The sequence below is a fragment of the Solenopsis invicta genome, chromosome 12 (genome assembly GCF_016802725.1).
Source record: "Solenopsis invicta isolate M01_SB chromosome 12, UNIL_Sinv_3.0, whole genome shotgun sequence".
In the NCBI taxonomy this organism is placed as follows: domain Eukaryota; kingdom Metazoa; phylum Arthropoda; class Insecta; order Hymenoptera; family Formicidae; genus Solenopsis; species Solenopsis invicta.
Genome location: NC_052675.1, coordinates 16192564 through 16215250, shown reverse-complemented (window position 1 = coordinate 16215250; position 22687 = coordinate 16192564). Strand labels below are relative to the sequence as shown.

Below are 22687 nucleotides of genomic sequence, written 5' to 3'. Positions count from 1 at the left end.
TATACTTTCAGTTTTCTAGAACAAATATTAAACTTTTACTTTAGAAAATAAAATGTAGTATATAATTTAATAATCCATCGAACTTGCGAGAAACTTGTACGAGCAAGAATCGGTCGAAGTACCCAGGATATTAAGAAAAGGGTCAAAAACAAATAAATTTTATCAAAAATTAATTAAAGATAAATCATTACAAAACACTGATTATTAATAGCATATAACACGTTTAAAAAAAATTAAAGTGTTACACTTATTATTGCAGGACTTTAATATTATATATTTGAATCTTTGATAAACCTTTTCAGAAGAAAAAAAATATATATATACAATTCTTCTTTCTTTCATTATTCAACGAATATTTCTACATCAATATAATACTTGAATTCTTTCAAATGTATCATACATATGTGAGATATACACTAAGAATTCGAGAGTAGGCGTACCTGGCAGGCAGCGGAACCGCGTCCCGGGCAACAACTCCAAACGTCCTGACCGATGGTGTCGGCAGTGCCAGCGATGTTGACACCGGCGCCGACAGTGATGATCGGCGTCGTTGGCAACGGCAGGGAGCCGCTTTCGAAGTAGTCCCAGTCGCAGTCCTCGAGCGACTGCGCGTGATGGTGGTGACCGCCGTTGCGGGGCAGTCCGTTCAGGTAGGACGAGCTCGAGCAACTGCTATCGGCGTCGTCCTCTTCGCGGCCCGACGACGAGTCCGAGCTGATGAAAACCAGCCGCCTGTAATCCACCACGGACGCTGGCTGATCCTGACCTGGACCGCCTGTCGCAGGATTAGGACTGCGCTGCCGACTGCTTCCACCCCCGCGTCCGATCAGGTTCAACGTCTGCAGGCTCTGTAGATCCTCGCCGCCGCAGCAAGATCTCGCGTGCGATCTCCCGCGTCGTCGCGAACCTTTTTTCAACAACATTTCGTTCATGATTCACTCGTTTATGTCGGCTGATTCGAGACAGCGAGACAGAGATAATGAGGATAAGTAGATAAAAGTCGGGATTTTCTGATAAATTGTGGATTTATCGATGCAATTGAAATGTTGGTAGCAGTTGGTTATCATTCTCATCGCGATTTAACTCTTTAGTATTCTGAGAGTTCAAGTTGAAAAATAGCATAATCAATCTCTTAGAATTACAATTAAGTTCGATTTTATATTATTGATTCTATCTAATAAAGTAGACCATTAATTTTTCAAAACTTTTTATCTGTTAATTAGAAAACTGCTCATTTATTAAGTTTATTCACTAAAATTGAAGAGAAGCTATTTAGCTATTTATTAATTACATAAAAATATGAATATTTTTACAATAACTTTCTTTATTGAATTATTTATTCGAGCTCTATAAAAAGTATCGGACTAGAAAAGATATTAACAAAATAGTAATTAAATTACTGATGTCGAAGAAAAATGCAAATTATCGATAGAAAATAGGTCCGTTGCAAAATTCCACGGAAATATTATCTTTTTAAAAGTTAAAAAATTTTAAGAAATATTAATGATAATTCCGGAGCAGCCTGTAGAGCAACACAGCACAGTTTTAATGAAGAGCACGATACGAGATCGTAGTCATAGCCGATCCAAAAGAATTTAAAGAGTTGACAGCCCGAGGAACGCGGCTGCGTTATAACGGAGTGCATCCCTTGCGGAGTCTCACGCTAGCTAGGCGGCGGACAAATTACGGCGCTGTTAGAAGCGACCGGTTGAACGCGCGCAAAAGCTCGCGCTAATGTTCCTCCGGCTGGGAAGTAACTTCTAGACGTTATGAGCGTGTTCGCTCGCACATGGCGCTAACGAACCGTTGGTAAATTCTGACTTTTGATGATTACAATCCTGAAACGCGACAGCGCACTTGCTCGTACAGGTCTCCCCGATTAATTCAATTATATTTCGATCGCGGAGAAATTGGCGGAGAGATCTCAACGTATATAAATATTCTTTTAAAACATTTTATAATATTATACTTTATATTTATTCTGTCTCATTACATGTATTCATTAAAATTTAATTGTATCATTTTATTACAATATATTATGTAATATAATATATAATATTATAATACAACACTAATAACATTGTGTGACAAATTTAAACTTTTCCTTTAGACCACAAACTATGGACAAGATAATTATTATAGATTTGTTGTCACTGAAAACGAATGTGCAAACGAAATTGCTATATCGCGTCACATGTTTTAGCTATTTTTGCTCAAAATATAGAAAAAGCTATTTCTGGCATCTTTAAGTTAAATTATCTTTGAGATGTAACGTGATAGAGCAATTTCATTAACGAATTCATTTTCAAAGACAAAAAATCTATAAGAATTATTTTGTCTGAATTATGGTCTAAAATTCGAGTCACCCAAATTGTAATTTAATTCGCTAAAATAGGAAATGTTACTTTTTTTTCTCTGGAGTTCTCTCCGTTCAATTAGCACAATATTTTATTTGTTTTAATTGAAAAATGATGCAACGTGCCAATGCATGGAAGAATAAAACTATACTCGGCTATTTGCGATGTACTAATAGTAATGACGATAGGAAAGTGGTATGATAATGAGCAGGGTAAAACGCATCGCGTGCGCGAGAGACTCTTTGTACTTCGTTACTTCGCTCACGCGCGCGTCAACGACACACGTAGGAGGATTGAATTTATATCTATTGTGCGGTCCGAAACAATGCACTTTTAGCCCCGGCGCGCGGCGATGCGCCGGCGGAACGGCGTCTAAATCTCTCCTTAGTCACGTCACACCGCCTTGATTCCATCCGTCCCCCCTCGGTACCTCTTCGCCGTGCTACTACGCGCGCGAGATAAATTACATCCTTCGCTAGCGCGCGAGTCCGCTTCACAACTGCTTCCATAAACGATTGCGAAATCCCGGTGGCGTGTCTTCGGCGAGGAAGTCTCGGACGATTCTCGCGAAAAAGCCTCCTGCAATCTCGTTCTCCCGATTTTTTTTTTTTTCAGTTTCCCCCAGATTTTTCCTCTCTCGGCGAAGAGGACAAGAGAGGAACGTCGTTTTTGTTTGCTCCGCAGCAAGGATTTCACGCTGTGATCAAGTACCAAAGCTGTGTCCTACTGATTTCTTAGTTTCTCAGTTCCTTCCTTATCCGTTTCTCGAATTATAATAGATTACTTTTTCGACGTGTCTCTTTCTTTCTCTGTTAAAAGTCCTCAGTTTTATTTGCTCGTTTGCTCTAAATTACTTCTAGCATCAACGTACGATAAGAAAAACTGGAACACGGTCAAGTGTCGCTTATCGTGAATGGGACACGAGAAAGAAGAATCGGGGCCTCCTCCGTCGGCGCGCTTTATGCCTGCTTTTTACGCGCCGCTGAATTACCTGGTCAATGGCACGAGGGGGGCCTATCGTTTCCGACTGCGTGTATGATTTTTCCGCGGGGCCCCCTCGCACCATTGCCATTAACCGGACCTTCCTGACTTCTCGTGAATGGCGTTGCGAGAGAGAAAGAGAGAAAGAAAAACAGAAAAATACAGATTTGAATGAGAATGACGGAAATCGCGAATCTGAGATTTTAACGATGATAAGAATTAAATAGCTGAAACGAGAACAAATTAAATATAGATATCTCTAATTCTTTTGTAAACTATATGGATGTTAGAGATAAAATTAAAAAGCGATTGCATGTATACATGAAACATTTGACCTCATTTTGATGCTGTAGTCTACAACTGTCAACGTTAAAGTTAGATAAATCCGTAATTTGTAAGATCTACTTCGCATATGAAGTCGTGCTCACATGTAAGCCTTACAAATTATGGACTTACCTCATATCTTGCGCTGAAGTCTACAATTGTCAGTGCTAAACCGAGGTAAGAGTCTATAATTTATATGCTCCACTTTAAATACGAGAAATTATGTTTTAATTTAAAGCCACGAAACGGGGCTACCGAAATACCAAGCAGTAACACATAACAATAACCTATTTTGCCTTTGTAAAATTGTAATGTTTCATCGGAAAAAGAAATGGACATTTCTCCATAAAATTAAAACTTTATCAATGGCAGAGATAATTTTGATAAGATCTTTCTTTAAGTTTGCAGAGCTGCAGTCGATCTCTCAATTATTAACAAACGTCGAAGTAGAATCGATTTATATGTGATATATGTCTCACTAATTATAATTCTGTTAATACAATGTGCTCTCTCCTGACATAATATTATGTATGTAACTCATTCTAAAATCTAACTACTTTTCTCTTCTGACGTAATATTATGAATGTAATTAATTATTTTGTGCAGAATATATTTATTTATCATCTTTTCAATTCGTTAATACTTAAGTAATAAAAATAGAATCTTGTACATTGGAGTTTATATTTCATTCGTGAATCCGAAATGATTAATTCAATTTCGATTTAATCTTATTAAAACTTTTTTGCACGATATAGAGAGTCAACGACCGATTTTTCTTTTGTGAACGTTTAAAATGGAGCGTGATCGTGCATTCGAAAAAGTGGTTGGCACCAAATTCACTCGAATAAAATATTCCCCGACTTTCGCGAAGATCTCGCGAAACGTTCTGTCGAAGGCTGTCTGTCAACGCACCGAAATACGATGCCAGCGATGCCTCGGCAAACAACTTCAAGTCCTACCTCAAATTTTTTTACTTTTCTCGTCGTCCTCGACTACGATTTAGGTGTCATCGCACTTGGAGACGTACGTACATACAAAAGCACACACTTCGTAGAAATCTAACGAATTTTCCAAGAAAGAACTAAGAAACAAATTTAAGAGAATTTCAAAGAATTTATAATCTGCCCTCCACTGATTTCTTTCATGTACGAGAACAACAGCCAAACAACTGTGTACGTGCGATTAAAAATGTAGTCAACAATATTTTTCTGACGCGTATGAAAAGCTGCACAGGAAGCTTTTATCGCGATATCATTATTTCGAAACAATAATATTTTCATTACATTTTCAATGAAACCACACTTCTTTTTGAGAAAACCATGTTTCCTTCAATATTGAAAAAGAAACTCACTTTTACATATTAACGAAGATGTATTTGACCTCTCTTATCTAATTATATCGTTTCTTTTATCGATCATCCGGGAATACGACCGGCTCGAGTAGTTTCGAAGCGTTCGGCTGCCACTCTCAAGAGTCGGAAAAAATCGGAAAGACCGGCGCTTGGGGGGAGATTGAATTCTACGAGTCCCTTTTCTTGTCGCGAAATAAAGGCGGCTTTGGTCGCCACGCCAACTCGGGGAAGGCGAGGCGAGCGATTCGCGTGGGCTACCGCCGCTAAACTGAGAGCGTCTACGCCGAGGGGCACACCTGAATCCCGCGCAGCGTCGGTCACTACCTTACTACGACGCCTATAGTACCCTGACGCTATAGTGCATTGCGCCGTGCTATATCGGGTGGCCAAATCGATAAAGTAATATGCCCTTTTTCCTACTTGCAACCATATTCTAACTGAAAACACATTGACGGTTCAACAAAGTAGAGACAATGAAGATGTCTTGAAGATATTATAACGCACGGGTCTAAAAGGCCCACCTTCGAGAAAACGAAAACGCAAACACGTACAGATTCTAAAGCACATTAATTTCCACCCAGAGCAATTAATAAAAAAATCAATTAAAATATCCATTATATTTTTTCTCGTCTTTGATGAAAGAGGAGCGCTTGATCGAGACACAACCGCGCTAAGAAAATCTCTTTGAGATTTGAATCGTAGATTTTTATCTTATAACTCTACGTAATTGATAATTATATTTCAGAGTCACGGCAGGGCGCTTTATTATTCGTCGCTCGTCGAGCGATGATTCCGCGACACCCCGTATATTCGCGTCGCAGGTGAGCGGACTATAGAGTGCCAGCAGGGAACGTTGTTACACTATTATTCCTATGCTGTTTCCCTGGGCCCCGCTTCGCTTCGCCTCACCTGCTGCCCACCGCTTCGCTCGCCGTCGCGCCACGTACGGATGATTCCGTGCCAAAACGATCATACTCGGGCAAGAATGGACGATGGAGATGGGCAGATAGGAGTTTTTATTCTTAATCTGGGATGAGAACTTTGAGATTCATGAGCGAACTATGCTCGAAACGTGGCGATAATAAGCTGCCATAAATTTAAGATGTAACGATGCGGAGAAGATAACAATGGACGAATTAGCGGAAAGGGTACGGGGTGCCGGGCGAGGTCGAGGAATATGACTAAGGCGAGGCTTGATATATCTTGAGCAAATGAAAAATTTCAAGTGCTAATTTACGATAACTTGACTACGATAGCTCTGCAAATTTATGAGGCTGTTTGGGCTATACAATACGAGTTAAATGTTATCGATATTTAAAATCTGGAGGCTTTTCTAGGTTTTATTTTCTTTTTCCTAATCGACAACAAAAATTTTGATCGCGAATACCGAATTTAGGCCCCGAAACTAGCTGCAAAGAAGAAAACAATGAAAAATTTAATTTATATAATGGTTTTTGCAGCGAAAACTACTGTATTTTGCTGCAGTTTTAAATAAATAATTTTTAAACGAGTAAACAGACCTGAATAAATTTTTGAACGAATATTAATTTTATTAGTATATGTAAAAAAATTTTGATTTAATTAGCAATGCTATACTTCTTTATCAAATTTGCAAATAAGTACTGCAAAACGCGATTTCACATAAAAATCAAGAGTTAAATTTTTTTTTTAAATGAATAAGTGAATTGTGCTTAAATTTTACACAGATATTCAAACATAACATTAGAATATTCAATAAAATTTTTATATTTTTGTTAACGTTTTTTGAGATATGACCTGTACACCTTTAATTCTCTGCGCACAATGGAGCGATATTAAATATTAGGAATTTTAGAATCAGTTTCCTCAATAAACACTATAGATAAATAATAAGTTTCGTATTGTTTCGTATGACACATTGACGTGTTATATCTTATTAATATTCCATTGTGCGTTGCATTTAATATCCATTGAAGAAACTGAATTTCAAATTTTAATTCTTATTCGTAATATCACTAATATCTAATATTATTCTTCCATTGTGCGCATGCTTATAATAATAATAATAATAAATTAACCTTATTTTCTATTTTCGTTCCCGAAAAAATATTCTGAATAAATATTTGAGATTTATGATAACTTACTAAAGTTTCACAAATTTATTTAAATTAGTTAAGCGTACCTTTTGTATATTTTCTGTCTCGAAACAAAAATGTTTTGCAGTAAAAATTTTAAGAGAATTATCTTCACATTTTAATACTGATTGCTAATCGTTTCTCGTCCACAACAGGTACAAAATCACCACAATCCCGGTGTAGAAAGTGAGAAAGTACATCGACAACAGAAACGTGATTGACAATTGGAATATTCTTAAGAACTCCATGTTTACAGAGGGTACACGCACACTTCCTGATAAATCACGAAGCGAGAATCACAAAATAAAGTAATCGGCCCACGAGTCATTCGATCTCGCGTCCGACTTTGATTTTACGATCGCACCTCGATATCGCGCGAAATCGCGGGCGTGTTTGCATCACGAAGACCGACGTTCATTCGGAATATGCACATCAAGCGTTTTATGCACTATTAAATGTTGAAGGCATTCCTTTCACATTCCTCGTTGAATCTCTCGCGGCGGACGAAATATGAGATTAAGGATATAATTGCTTTTTGCAAATGTCCCTGTTTGAAACGCGATGCTTGTCAGAAACAACTTGAAGATTTCGCCGGAAACAAGGGGAAAAGATTGCTCCAATGTTAAACGAAAATCACTGACTTTTTCCGAGACATTGTATAAAAGCAGCTTGCAAAAGTTTCTTGAAACAAGCGAAAGAAAATTAATTGGAACGTTTCTTCGATGATTTATTTTTTCCTCGTTGCTGTCATTTTTCTTTCGCTAACGTATTCACGCTGCTACGCTAATTACTGCGTGTAATCTTATGAACCATTGTATTCTGTACTTTCTACGCAATTTTAGACAATCAATTTAATGTTCAATTAGATACGATTTTACTATCGCGGGACACTCGGGGTCTAATGTCGCAAAAGAGTTTATCGTTTCACGGTGCGAACGCGTTTTTTTTTCACTTTTGGGACGTCAATGGTCCCATATGGTTTTCTTGGAGAATACTGCAGTATTCTGACGCTTTCAAACCAGCAAGTTTGCCCAGGGGCTTCTATAATCAATGAGCTTATCGTTACGGGTGGCCATATGGCGCTCTGCATATATACATGCGGATATATTGTCGTGTATCTCTATAGTAAACGTAATATCACGGACAGTAAATATAAAGTGTAAACGAATAAAAAAGAACATTTTTATGCCTAAAAATTTAATAAGTACAAATTTAATTAAGAATTTTTATCCCAATGAGAAATTAATCTCACATTATCCAATGTGTGGCAATTTTATTAATTATTAATTAATCTAAATGTCTGTTATATATATTATAAAATGAATTTAATATTCAGGGAAAGCTTGTTTCTTGCTGACGTATTAACAAAGGAAAACCTCACAAGTTTTCATGGTTCATTAAGAGCAATTGTCGCAATAAGAATTGAAAACCCACATCGGGAACTTAATTGGGAGTCGCGTGAGCACGCGATTGGACAATTATGGCAGTTATTGGCGGTCAATATGTAGCCAGGCGGTCGTGAAAGCGAAACGATACTTGGTTACCATAATTGCATTGTTCGTTATTATTAATTATGTCTGTGCCTATTGAAAGTGCAAATAGTTGAAGAAAACAAATGAAACTCTTTCAATTAACAACGAGAAAAATATTTGTCTTCTTAAACGACATTTAAGGAAGAATTTTAATTAATTTCCTTCGATCCCTAATCTGTTTAAATATAATCGTTTAATCAAACAAATTTAATTTGTCACGTATATCAAGACTGTCGTAAGTCTGATTTGAAATTATATATACAATTTCAATAATTTTATGATTGCATTACAATTGTAATTACCTTGGGCGTCGAACTGCCTCCTTCGTCGCAGCATCGTCCTTCCTTGCGAGGGAACTGGACCTGCCCTGTCGTGGCCATCTTCATTGATTTCATCCTCGCCTGCACTAGTTGCACTGTCGCGTTGCACAACTTCGTCGCCACCGATTGTCGACGAGATCACGCCGCTGCCGTTTCCGCCGAAGAACTTCACCTTCCTGGCCAATTCCGCGTATCCGTGCAAACCGGTCTCGCTTAATCTACACGATAAACGTAAAGTAAAACTGCAAAATTTGGTTTCGAAGATTTTTGCATTCTGAGAATACAATTTTACTTTTTATACATATTTATAAAATTAATATAATTTTGTCTTAGAATCGAATATTTTTCTTCAGAAAAAATAAATCGGAAAATACGCACGTACAAATATGCAACGAGAGAAATGTTTGGTAAAATCAACTAACGTTTGGTTGAATAGCGATCAAATGAGTTTTATAATTACAATTACTAAATATATGCTTTGACCAAACAATTTGCAGCTTTAATCAAATAATTATTTTTATACAACAAATTACAACAAAAAGTTTTGTTAAATGTAACCAAGTTTTTGGTACCAGTAACAACAAAATTCAATTGATCACTATTCAACCAAACGTTAGTTGATCTTACCAAACGATTTCTCTCAGTGTGCTTTCTTGTAATATTAATTTCGCCTAAATAGACGCACCTGATACTCTCGCTTCCACTACTCTCATATCTAGTGCTGCTATTAGATTCTCTCCTGGTTCTCGTAATAGTATCGCGAATCCTCTGGGAGGCGGAACAGGAGTCTCCTCCTGTTTTACGTGGCAATGCAGGAGTGGGCTCGCTTTCACTCTCCCGAGGACTGTATCTCGACGATCTTGTGCTCAACGGACTGGCTTCTGGCGATAGGTGCTATTAATAAAACAAGAATTTAGTTAAAAGCACTAAATATAAAATATATATATATATAATAACTAAAATATTTGAGATTTAATTTTAATGCAATTTAATTATTAATTAATTTATGTCTGAAAACTAATTGTATATCAATCATTATTATCTATTTCACAATAAAATGTTGATAGATGTTTGATTCAAAATTCTTCGAAACGTGAGTTAAATAAAATATATTCCGATTAATATTAATACAATTAATATTTGCATAATGAAATCAACTTACGCTTGAACAACGCTTATTCGGAGTGTCGTCGGTGTCGTCCGGATTTGAAAATTCTTCTTTGGAGAACTTTCGCCGCACCTGTTTAAGAAACAATATGCGCATGACAGTATCGTGGTTAAACTCGGTGTACATACATTAAAGTAACTCGATAGTCTTGAATACTAATAAATAATAAAATCGAACGCGTGTGTGAGAACCATCTTTCTTTCTACTTATAGACAGTTATTCATAAATACGTAATCAGCACTGTCGTGGATGGGAAACACTGCCGCTTCTCAGAAAATAATTATTAATTATTATTTCGTCATTTCTTGCATAAACGACGGAATGATAATAATTTTATCCTTTACTTTCTACATTTTGTAAGCTTGGAATCACCTCTTCTCTTAAAAAAAATAAAATTAAGTAGAAAAATAAAATATATTATATTGAAAAATTTTTTTCTAGAAAGCTAAATTTATTCAATAAAATATAATAAATTTTCAATAAAAATAAAAATGCACATATACAGGATAGACAAAATAATGTAAATACTTGAAAAATACATTACTTATTTTATTAATAAGTGATTGATCTATTTCAATCTCAATGTTTAATACAAATTTTATTTTTAAAATAAGGTCATACAATGCTTAAATAATTACCAATGTAATGTTATATCATTTTTCTAGCAAAATAATTGTTAAAGGTTACATAAGAAGCATGGGAAGAGAAAATCTGTTTTCATTTTGCCCTGCAAAACTGTTCTCAATGACATTTAAGTTAGGTAATTACGCTAACCAGGAAAAATGTTGAAGTTTTGAAGAGCAGAGGATAATTTTGGATAATCATATAAGAAGAAAATTTTTTTCTCTTCAGCATCATTTATGCAATCAATTAAAATATGTTTCGCTAAAAGAATAGTACACCATTCTGTGAATGACTATTCAAACATTGTATGATTTTATTTCAGCAAGAGTAAAATCTGAATTAAAGACAAATGATAGATTAATCTCTTATTGATAAAAAATTTCTTAGGTCTGTTCCTTTTATATGTAAGAATATGTAAGAATACGTACATGTGAAAATCTGAAAAAGAAGTTTATATTCGATATAATTTGAAAAAAAATTATTTACGTAAAAATTTATGGCAAAAATATTGATGTATACCGAAATATCTTAATAATTTTTTCCTAAGCAAATGTAAAATACACAAGTTGTTTTTATTACATAAAGCTATTTTTATGAAAGTGGCAAATTTAGAAGGCAAATTTATGAAAGTGAAAGTGAGATATCACGAATATTTGATTCGAATATTCGATTCGACAGAAAAGGCTCACGTTTCGCGAAGGATGCTGGTAACACCTCCACACACGTACACACGAATACGCCCGCGTGTACCTTGCGCCCACATGCCAAACAATACACAAGCATATTCACTGACCACTTGGAACTCGTCCAGCCTCTTTCCATAACCGATCTCCAGCGAGCCCTTTCTTTCACTGGCGATCCCGGTGACGTCACCATCGCTGCCAACATCCAACAACTGTTCGGCGGTATCCCGCGTCTCCTCCTCGTCGTTCTCCCTGACGGATTCGATTGATTCTCGGGTCGCCAGCAAATGCTTCTCGTCTATCGCCTCGTTGCCCAAGACCATCGTGTCCTGCTTCCGCATCCGCTCGTCCTGCGTCCTGTTTTCCACGATGATCACGTCGATCATCCTCGTGCCCTGGTGTTCCGCATCGGTCTTTTCGTCCGGTCGTGCGTCTAGAACTGTCGAGTCCGGTTCGATCGAGGCGATTGCCTCCTCTCTCCTCGATGACGATCCTTCGACGTCGTTGGCGTCGTCCTTGCCGTCCTCGCACCTCGTTCTACTCTGTTCGCCGGTGGCTTTCAATCTCGCTCCCGCATTGCTCACAGTCTCCGTTCTTTCTTGCTTCTCTTGTTGCTTTCCTTTCGTGGATTCCTTGATCGAATTCGCGCTGTCCCTGCCCACGTCCTCGCGACTATTGTCACGGCGAAAGATTCTTATCCCCGATTTGCAGACTTCGTCCTTGCTGACGGACGTTGGTGAGGTGACAAGCGACTTGCTCTCTTCTTTAAAATCCTTTCGCGCGGATTTCGGTAAATGACGGATGTCGTCCTTGCTGTCTTGCCGCTTCAATCGTTCCTCCTTGCTGCGGGAGGACAGTAGTTTCGGGATCAAACTTGGCACGCTTATGTCCTCGCGACTGCGACGCAAATCATCGGTGCTTCCTCTGTATCTGTACAATGATAATAAAGATTAATTATACATGTATAAAATTATTACAAATAAGAAATAAATATGTACTTTGTTATCTAAATATTTATATCAATTAAGAATTTTTTTTCATATTAATATTATTTTACAACGATGCCTATTGTTGTCATGAACTCCAAAAAAAAAAACATTTTGCTATTATGATATATTCACGAAAAGAACAATTTTACTGTAGTATCTGAAAATTTAGTTAGATACAGATCAGAAAATAATTTTATTTTGAACTCTCAAATAATTACGTAAAACGTTCAAGCATGATAATACTACTGCAAAAAAATGTTGACATTCTGCAACCAACTCAAATGTTTAATATAAGTTTTTTAACAATTCAATATAATTATTTCAGATCTGTATTTTAGCAAAATCATCCTTTTCGTGAAGAATAAAGCATAAATATGAGAGATTCAGTTTAAGGATAAATTCTTTAACGAAATTGTAGTCACATTCATTATTCTCTCATAAAAGAAAGAAACAAGCGATACCTCTGAGGAATAAGCGATCGCTTCGGCGATTCCTGTGGGCTCCGGATGTCCTCGAACTCCTTGGAGCTCCTTCTAAAAATGGGAATATTCGATTTCCTCTCGCCATGCTTCGTCGGACTCGGCTTCGTCTCGGGTGATATAAACTTCGCGAGGATCCTCGGCGGTTTTATAAACGATACCCTCGGCGTGCTCTGCTCCTGCACGGAATCCTCCTGCTCTTTACCCGAGCGCTCGCTCCTCTTATTAAATCTTATATTATCCGGTGATGGCACTTCCTCCTCCGATTTGACATTTGGTTTTTCTCGTTTCGTTCGTTCGTTAATCGGTGTGCTTCTCTCGATCGCTTCGGTTACATCTCTGCAATTGTCCTCGGCGCAGTCCTTCCCATCCAAACCGCTCTCTTGTGAATTCTCAAGCTTCGATAACGCTCCGTCGTCGAAGTTTGAATCCTCCAACGGATCTCGGTAATCCTGATGGCGAGACGGCAGGCTACGATATATTCGTAATTCCGGGGACTTTCTCGCAGCTAGCCAACGTGTTGGAGGACCTTTAAAGAAAATAATTTACATCGTAACTTCGCTGTCATGCAAAATGAAGCGAAAGCAATCGCGATTGAACTTCAACGAGAAAATTGACAGAAAACCAACACTTGTAAATTACTGTAATTGTGACATTAATTAACTCTTATCTTCTCACTAATGTTTAGCTTTCTCTGTCTGTTAAGGAAGGACGAATTTTCCTTTTTCTCGAACTTTCTACCGAGTCATCGACGAAAGATTAATTATCGGAACGCACCATTAATCGTCCATGCTCGTCGGATGTTGCGATTCAGTATGTCCACCGGGATCTGTGCTGTTTTCTCGTTGACGGATCCGCTGGAAATCGGACTTTCGTACATCCACTTGCTAGTAACGACGTGTAATTCTCTGCAAATTGAACAGGTTCGAAATTATGTCAGCGCACGAAGACAGGCGCAGGAAACAAAGAATCACGCAACGCGGAAGAGGCATAGCCTCCATTTTTGACCTAAATTCGACATTATTAAAGTTTCACATACTTCATTTGCTTGTTATTTTGCTTTCGTGATCGTATTCCATTTGCATTAATCAACGAAGATACATGTATAAAACCTAGCAGACAGATTATTATAGGTATAAGAAAAAATTGATATTAAATTAACAATCATTGTCTCATATATAAACAAGAGTATAAAATTTTCATAAAAGAATTTGATAATCCTAAACGGGTATAACTTGCTTACGTACATGAAGAAGAAAAATTTCTTCAAATTGTATTTAATATACTAAATATATGATAATACAAATAAACGTAAAAATTAACGCACATTTAATTATGCTGAGCTGTTATTATAACTTATGCATAAACTTGTTTAAATATTTTTCTAAAATTATTAGATTAATAATTGTTAAATTATTAACTTTTATTTAGTTTAACTTTCTTCCCAAATATCAGCAATGATTGAAAAAGTTATATTATATTACAATAATTATAAAAAATTAAAGAATATGAAAAAAGATTTTTGTACTTTTATTCATACATTTACATCTACGAAACATTTAATTTTGCAAATTTCACCTAAAATTAAAACTCGATCCAAAACTATCAACTTTTAATTCACATTAATTATCAGAATATCTGAATTATATTTTTTGTATACAGCAATAAATAAATTTACGGCGCGTATTCATTTTATTAAACAATAAATAAAACCGATATTCAACATTCGGTTTTTCGCGAAAACGCCTCGCGAGGAAGCGGCTGCGGGAACTTTCAGGTGAGGCACTCACGCGATCTTGTAGCAAACGTTGCAGCACCACTCGACTTCTTTGTCGCCTCCTGCGTGGTTTCTGATCTCGATGCGACACTGCCGGCACACGCGGTATCTGCAACGCGTGCAAGTCGCGCCGGTGTTGTAAAATCTACCGAACGGCGCGCCGCATCGCGCGCATTTGCGTCCTTGATGCGATAGTTCGCCGCCGCCGCCGCCGCTGCCGCCGCCGCCGCCGGACGCTTTGAACAGCCCCCTTCTTCTCAGGTACTGTAGATCAGCCTTCAACCTCCTGCGAACACAAAGCCGGATGCTGGAGATCCCGAGATACACCTTCGTCGGTCTGCCGCGCCGAACTTCGCAACTTCGCGGAGAACGTCTTGCAACCGCGGTGGAGCAGACGCGCCAATGAAGGCGCTCGGCTGAATGAGCCTTTTAAAGAGAATGTTCAAGTGTGCAACGCAATTGTTGCGCTAAGTGAAGATACCGTTTCTTTGGCTACACCTGACAATTGTTTCATATTGTTTTTCTGTCATTTGCGATGTCGCGTCATAGGTCTTCCCGATCGAGCTCGATTAAAAGTGTCGCTCTCCTATAAGCGCTACAATATTCCTAGAATATTATTCGAATATTACATTCATGTCATATGTCCGGTTTATATAATATTCGTAGTATATTATTTTTATATCCACACATGAAATATTATGAAAATATTTTATGAATATTATTTTTGTTAAAAAGTTAATACGAATTATTATGCATAAAATATTCACAAACATTATAATTGTTACATTTAAAAATGATAATATTCCCTATAATTTAAAATATTGAAGTAGATAATATTAATAACTTCTTATATAATATTCATATAATGTCAAATTATCAGAAGAAGTGGACTTGTAACCACTTCTTATGAATATTAAATAATATTTCAGGAATATTATTTATTATTAAATAATATTATAGCTTACAGGATCTTGATTGTTGAGTGAAAGAAAAATCGAAGGGATCGAACATAGCGAAACTCTATTCAAGCGTTAACTGTTCTCCCGGGCGTCGGATTTTACGCGGCCAAGTGCGTCGCGCGATTTTATCGTCTGTACACGCAGTTGCGCTTAATTATTGTTTGCTCCCGGCCAAGAGCGCGGGTAATTAACGGCCGCTCGCGTCGTTTATTGCGCATACCTACCACTTCGTATCGGCGAGCGCCGATTATTCATCGAACGGCAGAAACGAATGAGTTTACGAGAAACTGCGGATATATCTCGATCAGCCAGCATGCGTCGTCGCCGTCGTCGTCGCCGTATGTACGGCGCGACGCGCCGACTTAATGGCCAAGACTTACTCACGCAACTGACGCACGTGACGCGCCGTGCTTTCCTCTATAGCCATAAACAACCGTTTCATCACACTTGAGCGATCACAAAAATCGCGCGCCGCCAGATTTTCTTCCTCGTCAAGCGCGCGAACGAGCGCGCTGTTAATTACGGCATTAGCGTATTTTTTGCTCCCGTGATACACGCGCGAGATATGTAACGTACTCGAGCGGTCGCGTTCGGTCTGCGAGAACGTTCGACTTCGATCGCTTCAATTTTATCTTTTAAAGAATACTGTATAAGATTGAGAAGTTGAAAATCAAAGGGACGAGAGTTAAGAATCAATCTATTCGTTGAGAACTGAAGAAATTCTTATTGAATTAAGAATTTATAATAGAAAATCGAGCGAATTGAAAAACAAGGTGTTTTTCAACGTCGTGTAAAACTTTATTTAAAACAATAGATAAATATTCGGTTTATGCTTTGAAAATTTGCATCTTTATTTAACAAAGTAAGATGCAAAATTAAAATAAATAAATAATAACATACACAGAAAAAAATTAGCATCAAATCAACCGTCGTATTCTCATAAATAAGCAAGAGTATAAAATCTTCTTAAAAAAATTTGAAAGAATTTTATCTTGAAAGAATTTAATCTTTAACAGACATAACTTGCTTATATAAAGAAACAAAATTCTTCATGTAAGAAATAAATTTCTTCAAGTAAGTTATATCTATTTAAAATTATTAAATTTTTTTAAGATTTTATGTTCTTGCTTACACATATATAAAAATATAATTGATGATTTGATAATAATTTTTTTTCTGTAGTGATATAAATAAATATGCGTACACAAAAAAAATTAGTATTAAATCAACAATTTATTGTTTCATACATAAAACAAGCATATAAAATTTTCTTGAAATAATTTGATAATTTTAAACAGACATAATTTGTTTACACAGAGAAATAAAATTTCTTCATGTAAATAAATTAAATCTATTTAAAAGAAACAATAAATTATTAACTTTATACTAATTTTTTTGCGTATCTACATCATAATAGCCTCGACAAATTATTAGAAATTAAAAAATAAACAAGTTTTTCTTTATACTTTGTCATTTTCGGATCACAAACAAAATTTTTTAAATTCTATTTTTTGCGAAACTGTACATATTTGAATTTGAACATTTTGTTTAATGTAATTTTGCATCTTACTATTTTTAATAATTATTTACATTTTCCAAACAGAAACACATGTCTATCTTTTTATAAACAAAAGTTTTACGTAATAATATTGAATAATACCTTATTTTTCGATTCCTAGAATTCTATAATTCTGCTTAACACATTTGTACACAAATTGTTTCTCGGCATCTTCTTTACACACTTTAGGTCACGACACTTGAGTTAATTTTTATTACTTTTACATAAAAAAATTCTTCATTGGTTCCTTCATATGCTTTAATTTATCTCGAAAGTATTTGTATTGTTGTACATTAAAAAAAAATCTATATAAATGTTATAATTACAATGCTCTCACTTTTTCAAAGAAAGCAAATTGGAGTATAAAATTGTGTGTACAGAGTTTGTAAAAAAATTTATACGATCCCCCTCTCCCCCATTTGACATCTTCGTACATTTTTAATTAATTACAAATTAATGATTAATTAATTGGTCAATAGGCATGTTGAATGTCATGCACGAGAACGAAGTCTTTGTGCACGTTTATTTATAACGTTATATAATCAGACATTTACTTCAAATGTCACGCAGCTGACGACTGCAATTATGCAATTAATTGCCGACTTTATTCAATCTCGGATACATATTCACAAATCTTCTTAATCATTTTTCATAACGTTACAAAATTCTTACCAACCGATCGGTTGTAATTACGCCGGTGAATTAAATCTCGAAATACTTTCGAATCCTTTTAACGAGGACGAATCGACGTTGACGTCACACTGGCAATATCTATCTTTTTGTTACAAACGTTTGCTGTGCACCAAGCGATCATATTAAATCACGGCAAGGGACAATCCGTCTCCTCTTGGATTTGAAATGAGTTTTCAACGAGCGTTTAATCGACCGGATGATAAATCGACGTGGGATGCGTAAAAAAAAAAGAGATACCTCCCGACGACGACGGACTATGTCGACTGATTGCCATGCCGCGGACGACAGTGACTCACGTTTCGTATCTAGGCTCCTTTTGTTATAAAAAGATTCGACGTGCGCGTAAGATTGCTACATCTCGTCGCTCGGTGCCAACAACGTTCCGCGATCGTGTCTCGTGGGTGTTCCACCAGGTAATACGCGCTCGATTCCCATTCGCCGGGCACCGGAGAAAAAATCATGCTAATGCAACCGCATCGGCCGAATGACAAAGCGCGATCTTAACTTCATAATGTGATAAAGCATCTGAACGTCTTCAATCTTTTCCCGTCGCTATTCTCGATGTTTCATTTTCTTACCTCGCGCGAGTTGACTTTTATATCAATTATCTTTTAACAACGTGCAAATATGATGGTAATTACCTTACGCGTGTAAACTGATTCTCGGAGCTATTCACCAAATGCGGTTTTACGTGTTGCAATAATGAAATGCAGTCTACTTTACCTACCCCCTCTCTCTCTCCCACTCTCCCTCTCTCCTTCCCCTCCCCTCTCTCTCGCTTTCTCTCTCTGTCTCTATCTCCCCACGGTTTTACTCTTTCTTTCTCTATCTCGTCCCCCACATCGGATCAGGTACGAACAATGAATCGTGCAAGAGAATAGCGATAGACCAGCAAAGGAATAGAATACCAATAAGCGTTGCCGGCTATCCGGCCCAGGAAGAAAATTTCCATACTCGGCGATGCAAGTTACTACTTCGCCGTCGCAGATACGCGCGAGTTTTCATGAATAATTTTACGACGAGAACAGCCGGCAACTCGCGTCAACGCGCTGAGAAATTCAATTCGACAACAGAGGACAACACCCGACGCGACGGAGTTTTGAACCCCGGTTCGTTAGAAGGGAGATGCGTGATAAAACACGATGAAGACGTTGCAAGGGGACGGGGAAGATCACTTCGCCGATCGCGTGAATGCACATGCACCAAGCATACGCACCTGGCCGTGTGTTCATCCACTTCCGTCTCTGACAGTCGAGAAAACTCGAGAACAGTCATTGCGCTCACATCCGGTGGTGTAGCGACAATGTCTCGAACAAGATCGGATATCGCGATCGAGGAAATTATTCGCTATTTGTGTCTCTGAATACGTCGTCGTTGCTACACCACTCCGCTGAGTCAGAAACGCATCTTTCAGCGACTTATAATTCTACAAATGTCACGCCACTGTTTGAAATACGACTTTATTTGCACGAGTTTCAGAAAAAGAAAACAAAGCAGAAATGGATGGCTTTTTTTTAAAGGCATTCTACTTTTATCAACGTAAAACAAGAATGGAATGACGCAATAACTCTGACTATGTGCACTCTGAACGCAGTCTTATTTAGAACAATAACTGATTTGAAGCTAAATCAACTTCACTTCGTTATCCAAATCAATTGGTGATTTCAGTTTCAATATTTATTGTTGGTGAAAAGTAAGAAGTAAATTTTTTATATTTATGATTAAATTGTTCAACTTTTGAAGAATAAAAATATAAATACAAGAAAATTTAGGTTTATATATAATGCACTGAGAGAAATTCCTAAATTTTAATAAACACTTATTCGAAAAGTGCTAATGAAATATTCACTTACAGTACGTAAATATTTACTTTATAAGAAAAAATGATACTCAAATTAGTGATTTTTGTACCAATTTACATTTAATAAATTTTTCATTAGTACTATTCGAATAAATATTTATTACAATTTTTAGTAATTTTTTCCTCAATGAAGAAAAATGTCAAAACATCAAAATAGAAGTGAATGAAGAAACAGATAAAATACGAGAAAGTTAAGAAGATTAAATAGTAGTACACTTTTTTTCGACCGTATTTGAACTTTGTTGTGAAGAGGTAGACGCATTCGATTGCATAAAATATGAGCGATCTGCATTAATGCGAGATTTAAACGCGAATAGGCGTGCACATCCGGTTGCTCACTGCCATTTCTGAAGAACGAGATACGCTTAAAGATGAGCCGTACTGGTTGCGAGCAATCATGCCGGCGCCAACCTATTTAATTCGCATCGAAACAAACATTTTTTCTGGTTCTCTCGTAAACACATACAGAATAGGGATTAATTAGTATTTAAAAATAGACACGGTGACATTTATTATATGTGAAAATACTTGTAAAATAATTGTATAAAATCCCATTTCACGTTTCACAGGAGAATTTAAAATTCATGTAAATTCAATACATTTTTTCTAAAATTATTCACAATAAATAATTTTAATAGCCGCGCTGTTTCAAGTTCTATTTCATTTCTTAAGAGAAGAAATTTCTGAAAGAAAGAGAGAGAGAAAGGCACCACGGGCAATCCGTATGTATTCTAAGTAGCTATGTTTGATATTGCTTTCTTATTTTCTAGTATGATATTAAATGCAAATGCAATCGAAATCAGTTGAATAACATGAAACTAACTACACCGAGAAAAAATTAACTTGATGAAACTTTTCAACTCGATTAAATCTTTTCTATTCAAGTATTTACGTTTTTAACTTATTGTTAAATACATAAAATACTTGAACTTCGGTTTAAGCATTTATATATTTAACTTAACTGCATATATATTTAATTTAAATACATGAACGCTTAAACTGAAGAGGTTTAATCAAGTGGAAAAATTTAATCAAGTTAACAACTTTTTTCTCAGTGTATACGAAGGTAACTATCGTGAAGACGCTCATTCTTAACGATATTTTTTCATATGCAGCACAAATATATGACGATACAAAGAGAAAAATAATAAAAAAGAGTGAAATGACGGATATCATTTTCATCAAATCGTCTCACTTTTTTTAAATAACGTTATTTAACATTATCCGAAGAATTGCCCAAAAATTGAATATTCACTTAACGCATCCACAATCGCGATCGCACCGCACACAACACGATTGAACCACTGGCAAAAGCACTTCAGCTCCGATGACAGCTAGACCGATGACAGCTAGAGTCCGAGACGTACCTAGGCCACTTCGGAGGAGGCGGGGACCATTTTCGGAGCAAGCGAGGAACCGCGACAGCCCCGACCTGTCATCGATTTATCGATCCAAGAGACGAACACGCGTCCGAGCACACATTATCCCCGCGACGGATTGTATTCGACAAGGGGAACGCGAGCGGTCTCGCGCGCGCGGCTTCGCGACCCGGTCGGTCGGCCGAGAACACCTGAGAACACCTCGCGAGAGCTCGGCTCGTCGCGATCTCGCCGATCGGCGACGGGGGCCCGCCGCCGATGGGGCCCCTCCGCACGCTTCGTCTCGTTTCGCCGCGGCTCGCTCGCTCGCGCTCTCCGGACCCCAGCCAGCGGGGGCGTGACTGGACGTACATTAGACGACAGTAATGCCTCGTGGTAGACGACGTGGTTGCACGCCGCGCCGGACCGCCTAATATGGCCTTTCCACTCGGTTTCCATTCGGCGACCACTAACGCTCGCCGTGCGGATTTTCCGCGATGCGAAACGACCGGATCTTATGGATACGAGATTTCGGAGAACGGACGCAGACGTAGAGGCGTAAAGTTCAGCCATGGCAAATAGCTCCCGTTTCTTCGCAACTCCCGTTAGCTGTCTTCTTGATAAAGATATTCGTCCATTAACTAAACATTTGTTTTCTTTCATTATAACTTCTGCTTGTCTAATGGACAGCTGTTCTTTATATTACTGACTTTTGACGTAAAATGTACTACACTGACAATGAGAGAAAAAATATCTTAAAACAAGAAAAGTTTACTTAACACAAAAAATTATTTGCTCGGTGGATCTTAATAGCTTATTTACTTGCATCCAAGTTGAAAATTTCTCAATTGAATCATGTATGTAAATAAAATGAAGAAGTAACCAAAAATTATATACTTGAGGCGATATGTCATTTACTCGAGAGTAAATATTTTTACTTAAACAGAACAAACAAATGTTTGCATCAAAATATATGATTTTAAAAAACTGTATTTTTTTTCGTTCAAAAAATTTGTCTCTCAGTGTAGAATTTTAATAGAAGTCACTATATTCTCTGAGAGATATCTCATGGACGAAGTTATCTGGAGGTGAAGAAATTGGGCACAAAAGAAAAGTAATTATCTGAAGAAACGTCCCAGATGTCACAACACGCAGATGCTTTACATATCCTCACAATTTGCGGAGGAAACTGCGTGGGAGAACACATTCATATCTTTTCATCGATCATCGGAATCCCGTTTTAAGGATGCTGTATCGTAACGGCGCATCTAATCGCTAATCGATACGTTCCTCGAAGACACGCATCGGAAAGAGTAAATAACGACTATCTGTATACGGCGGGGTGTATGTGGGCGCGTTACTCGGTTATCTGACCGAATTGATAACCTGTTATATCGGCATCTGTAAATATCAATCTATACGTATAAGCTATATCTAGGCTGTTTGTTTGTAGATAGATTTACGATTGTAATCTATAAATAAAAGGTAGTGCAACCTTAGATTTAAGAAATCTTTTGACTACTTTGCGCGATTGATTTTCTCTTGGCGATTAAGTCAAG

At 37.1% G+C, this 22687-nt stretch overlaps 1 protein-coding gene across 3 annotated transcripts in view; it reads right to left on the bottom strand.

The window, feature by feature from the left end:
- Nucleotides 1-22687, bottom strand: part of LOC105196046 (serine-rich adhesin for platelets) — a 60421-nt gene that overhangs the window by 24978 nt on the left and 12756 nt on the right. For all 3 annotated transcript variants that reach the window (XM_026133405.2, XM_039456276.1, XM_026133406.2), the window contains exons 2-9: nucleotides 14713-14985; nucleotides 13700-13830; nucleotides 12905-13451; nucleotides 11565-12384; nucleotides 10142-10219; nucleotides 9665-9873; nucleotides 8962-9197; nucleotides 441-907 (exon numbers count right to left, since the gene is read on the bottom strand). In XM_026133405.2, coding sequence (XP_025989190.1) covers nucleotides 441-907; nucleotides 8962-9197; nucleotides 9665-9873; nucleotides 10142-10219; nucleotides 11565-12384; nucleotides 12905-13451; nucleotides 13700-13830; nucleotides 14713-14985 — 2761 coding nt within the window. The remainder of the gene's footprint in view (nucleotides 1-440; nucleotides 908-8961; nucleotides 9198-9664; nucleotides 9874-10141; nucleotides 10220-11564; nucleotides 12385-12904; nucleotides 13452-13699; nucleotides 13831-14712; nucleotides 14986-22687) is intronic.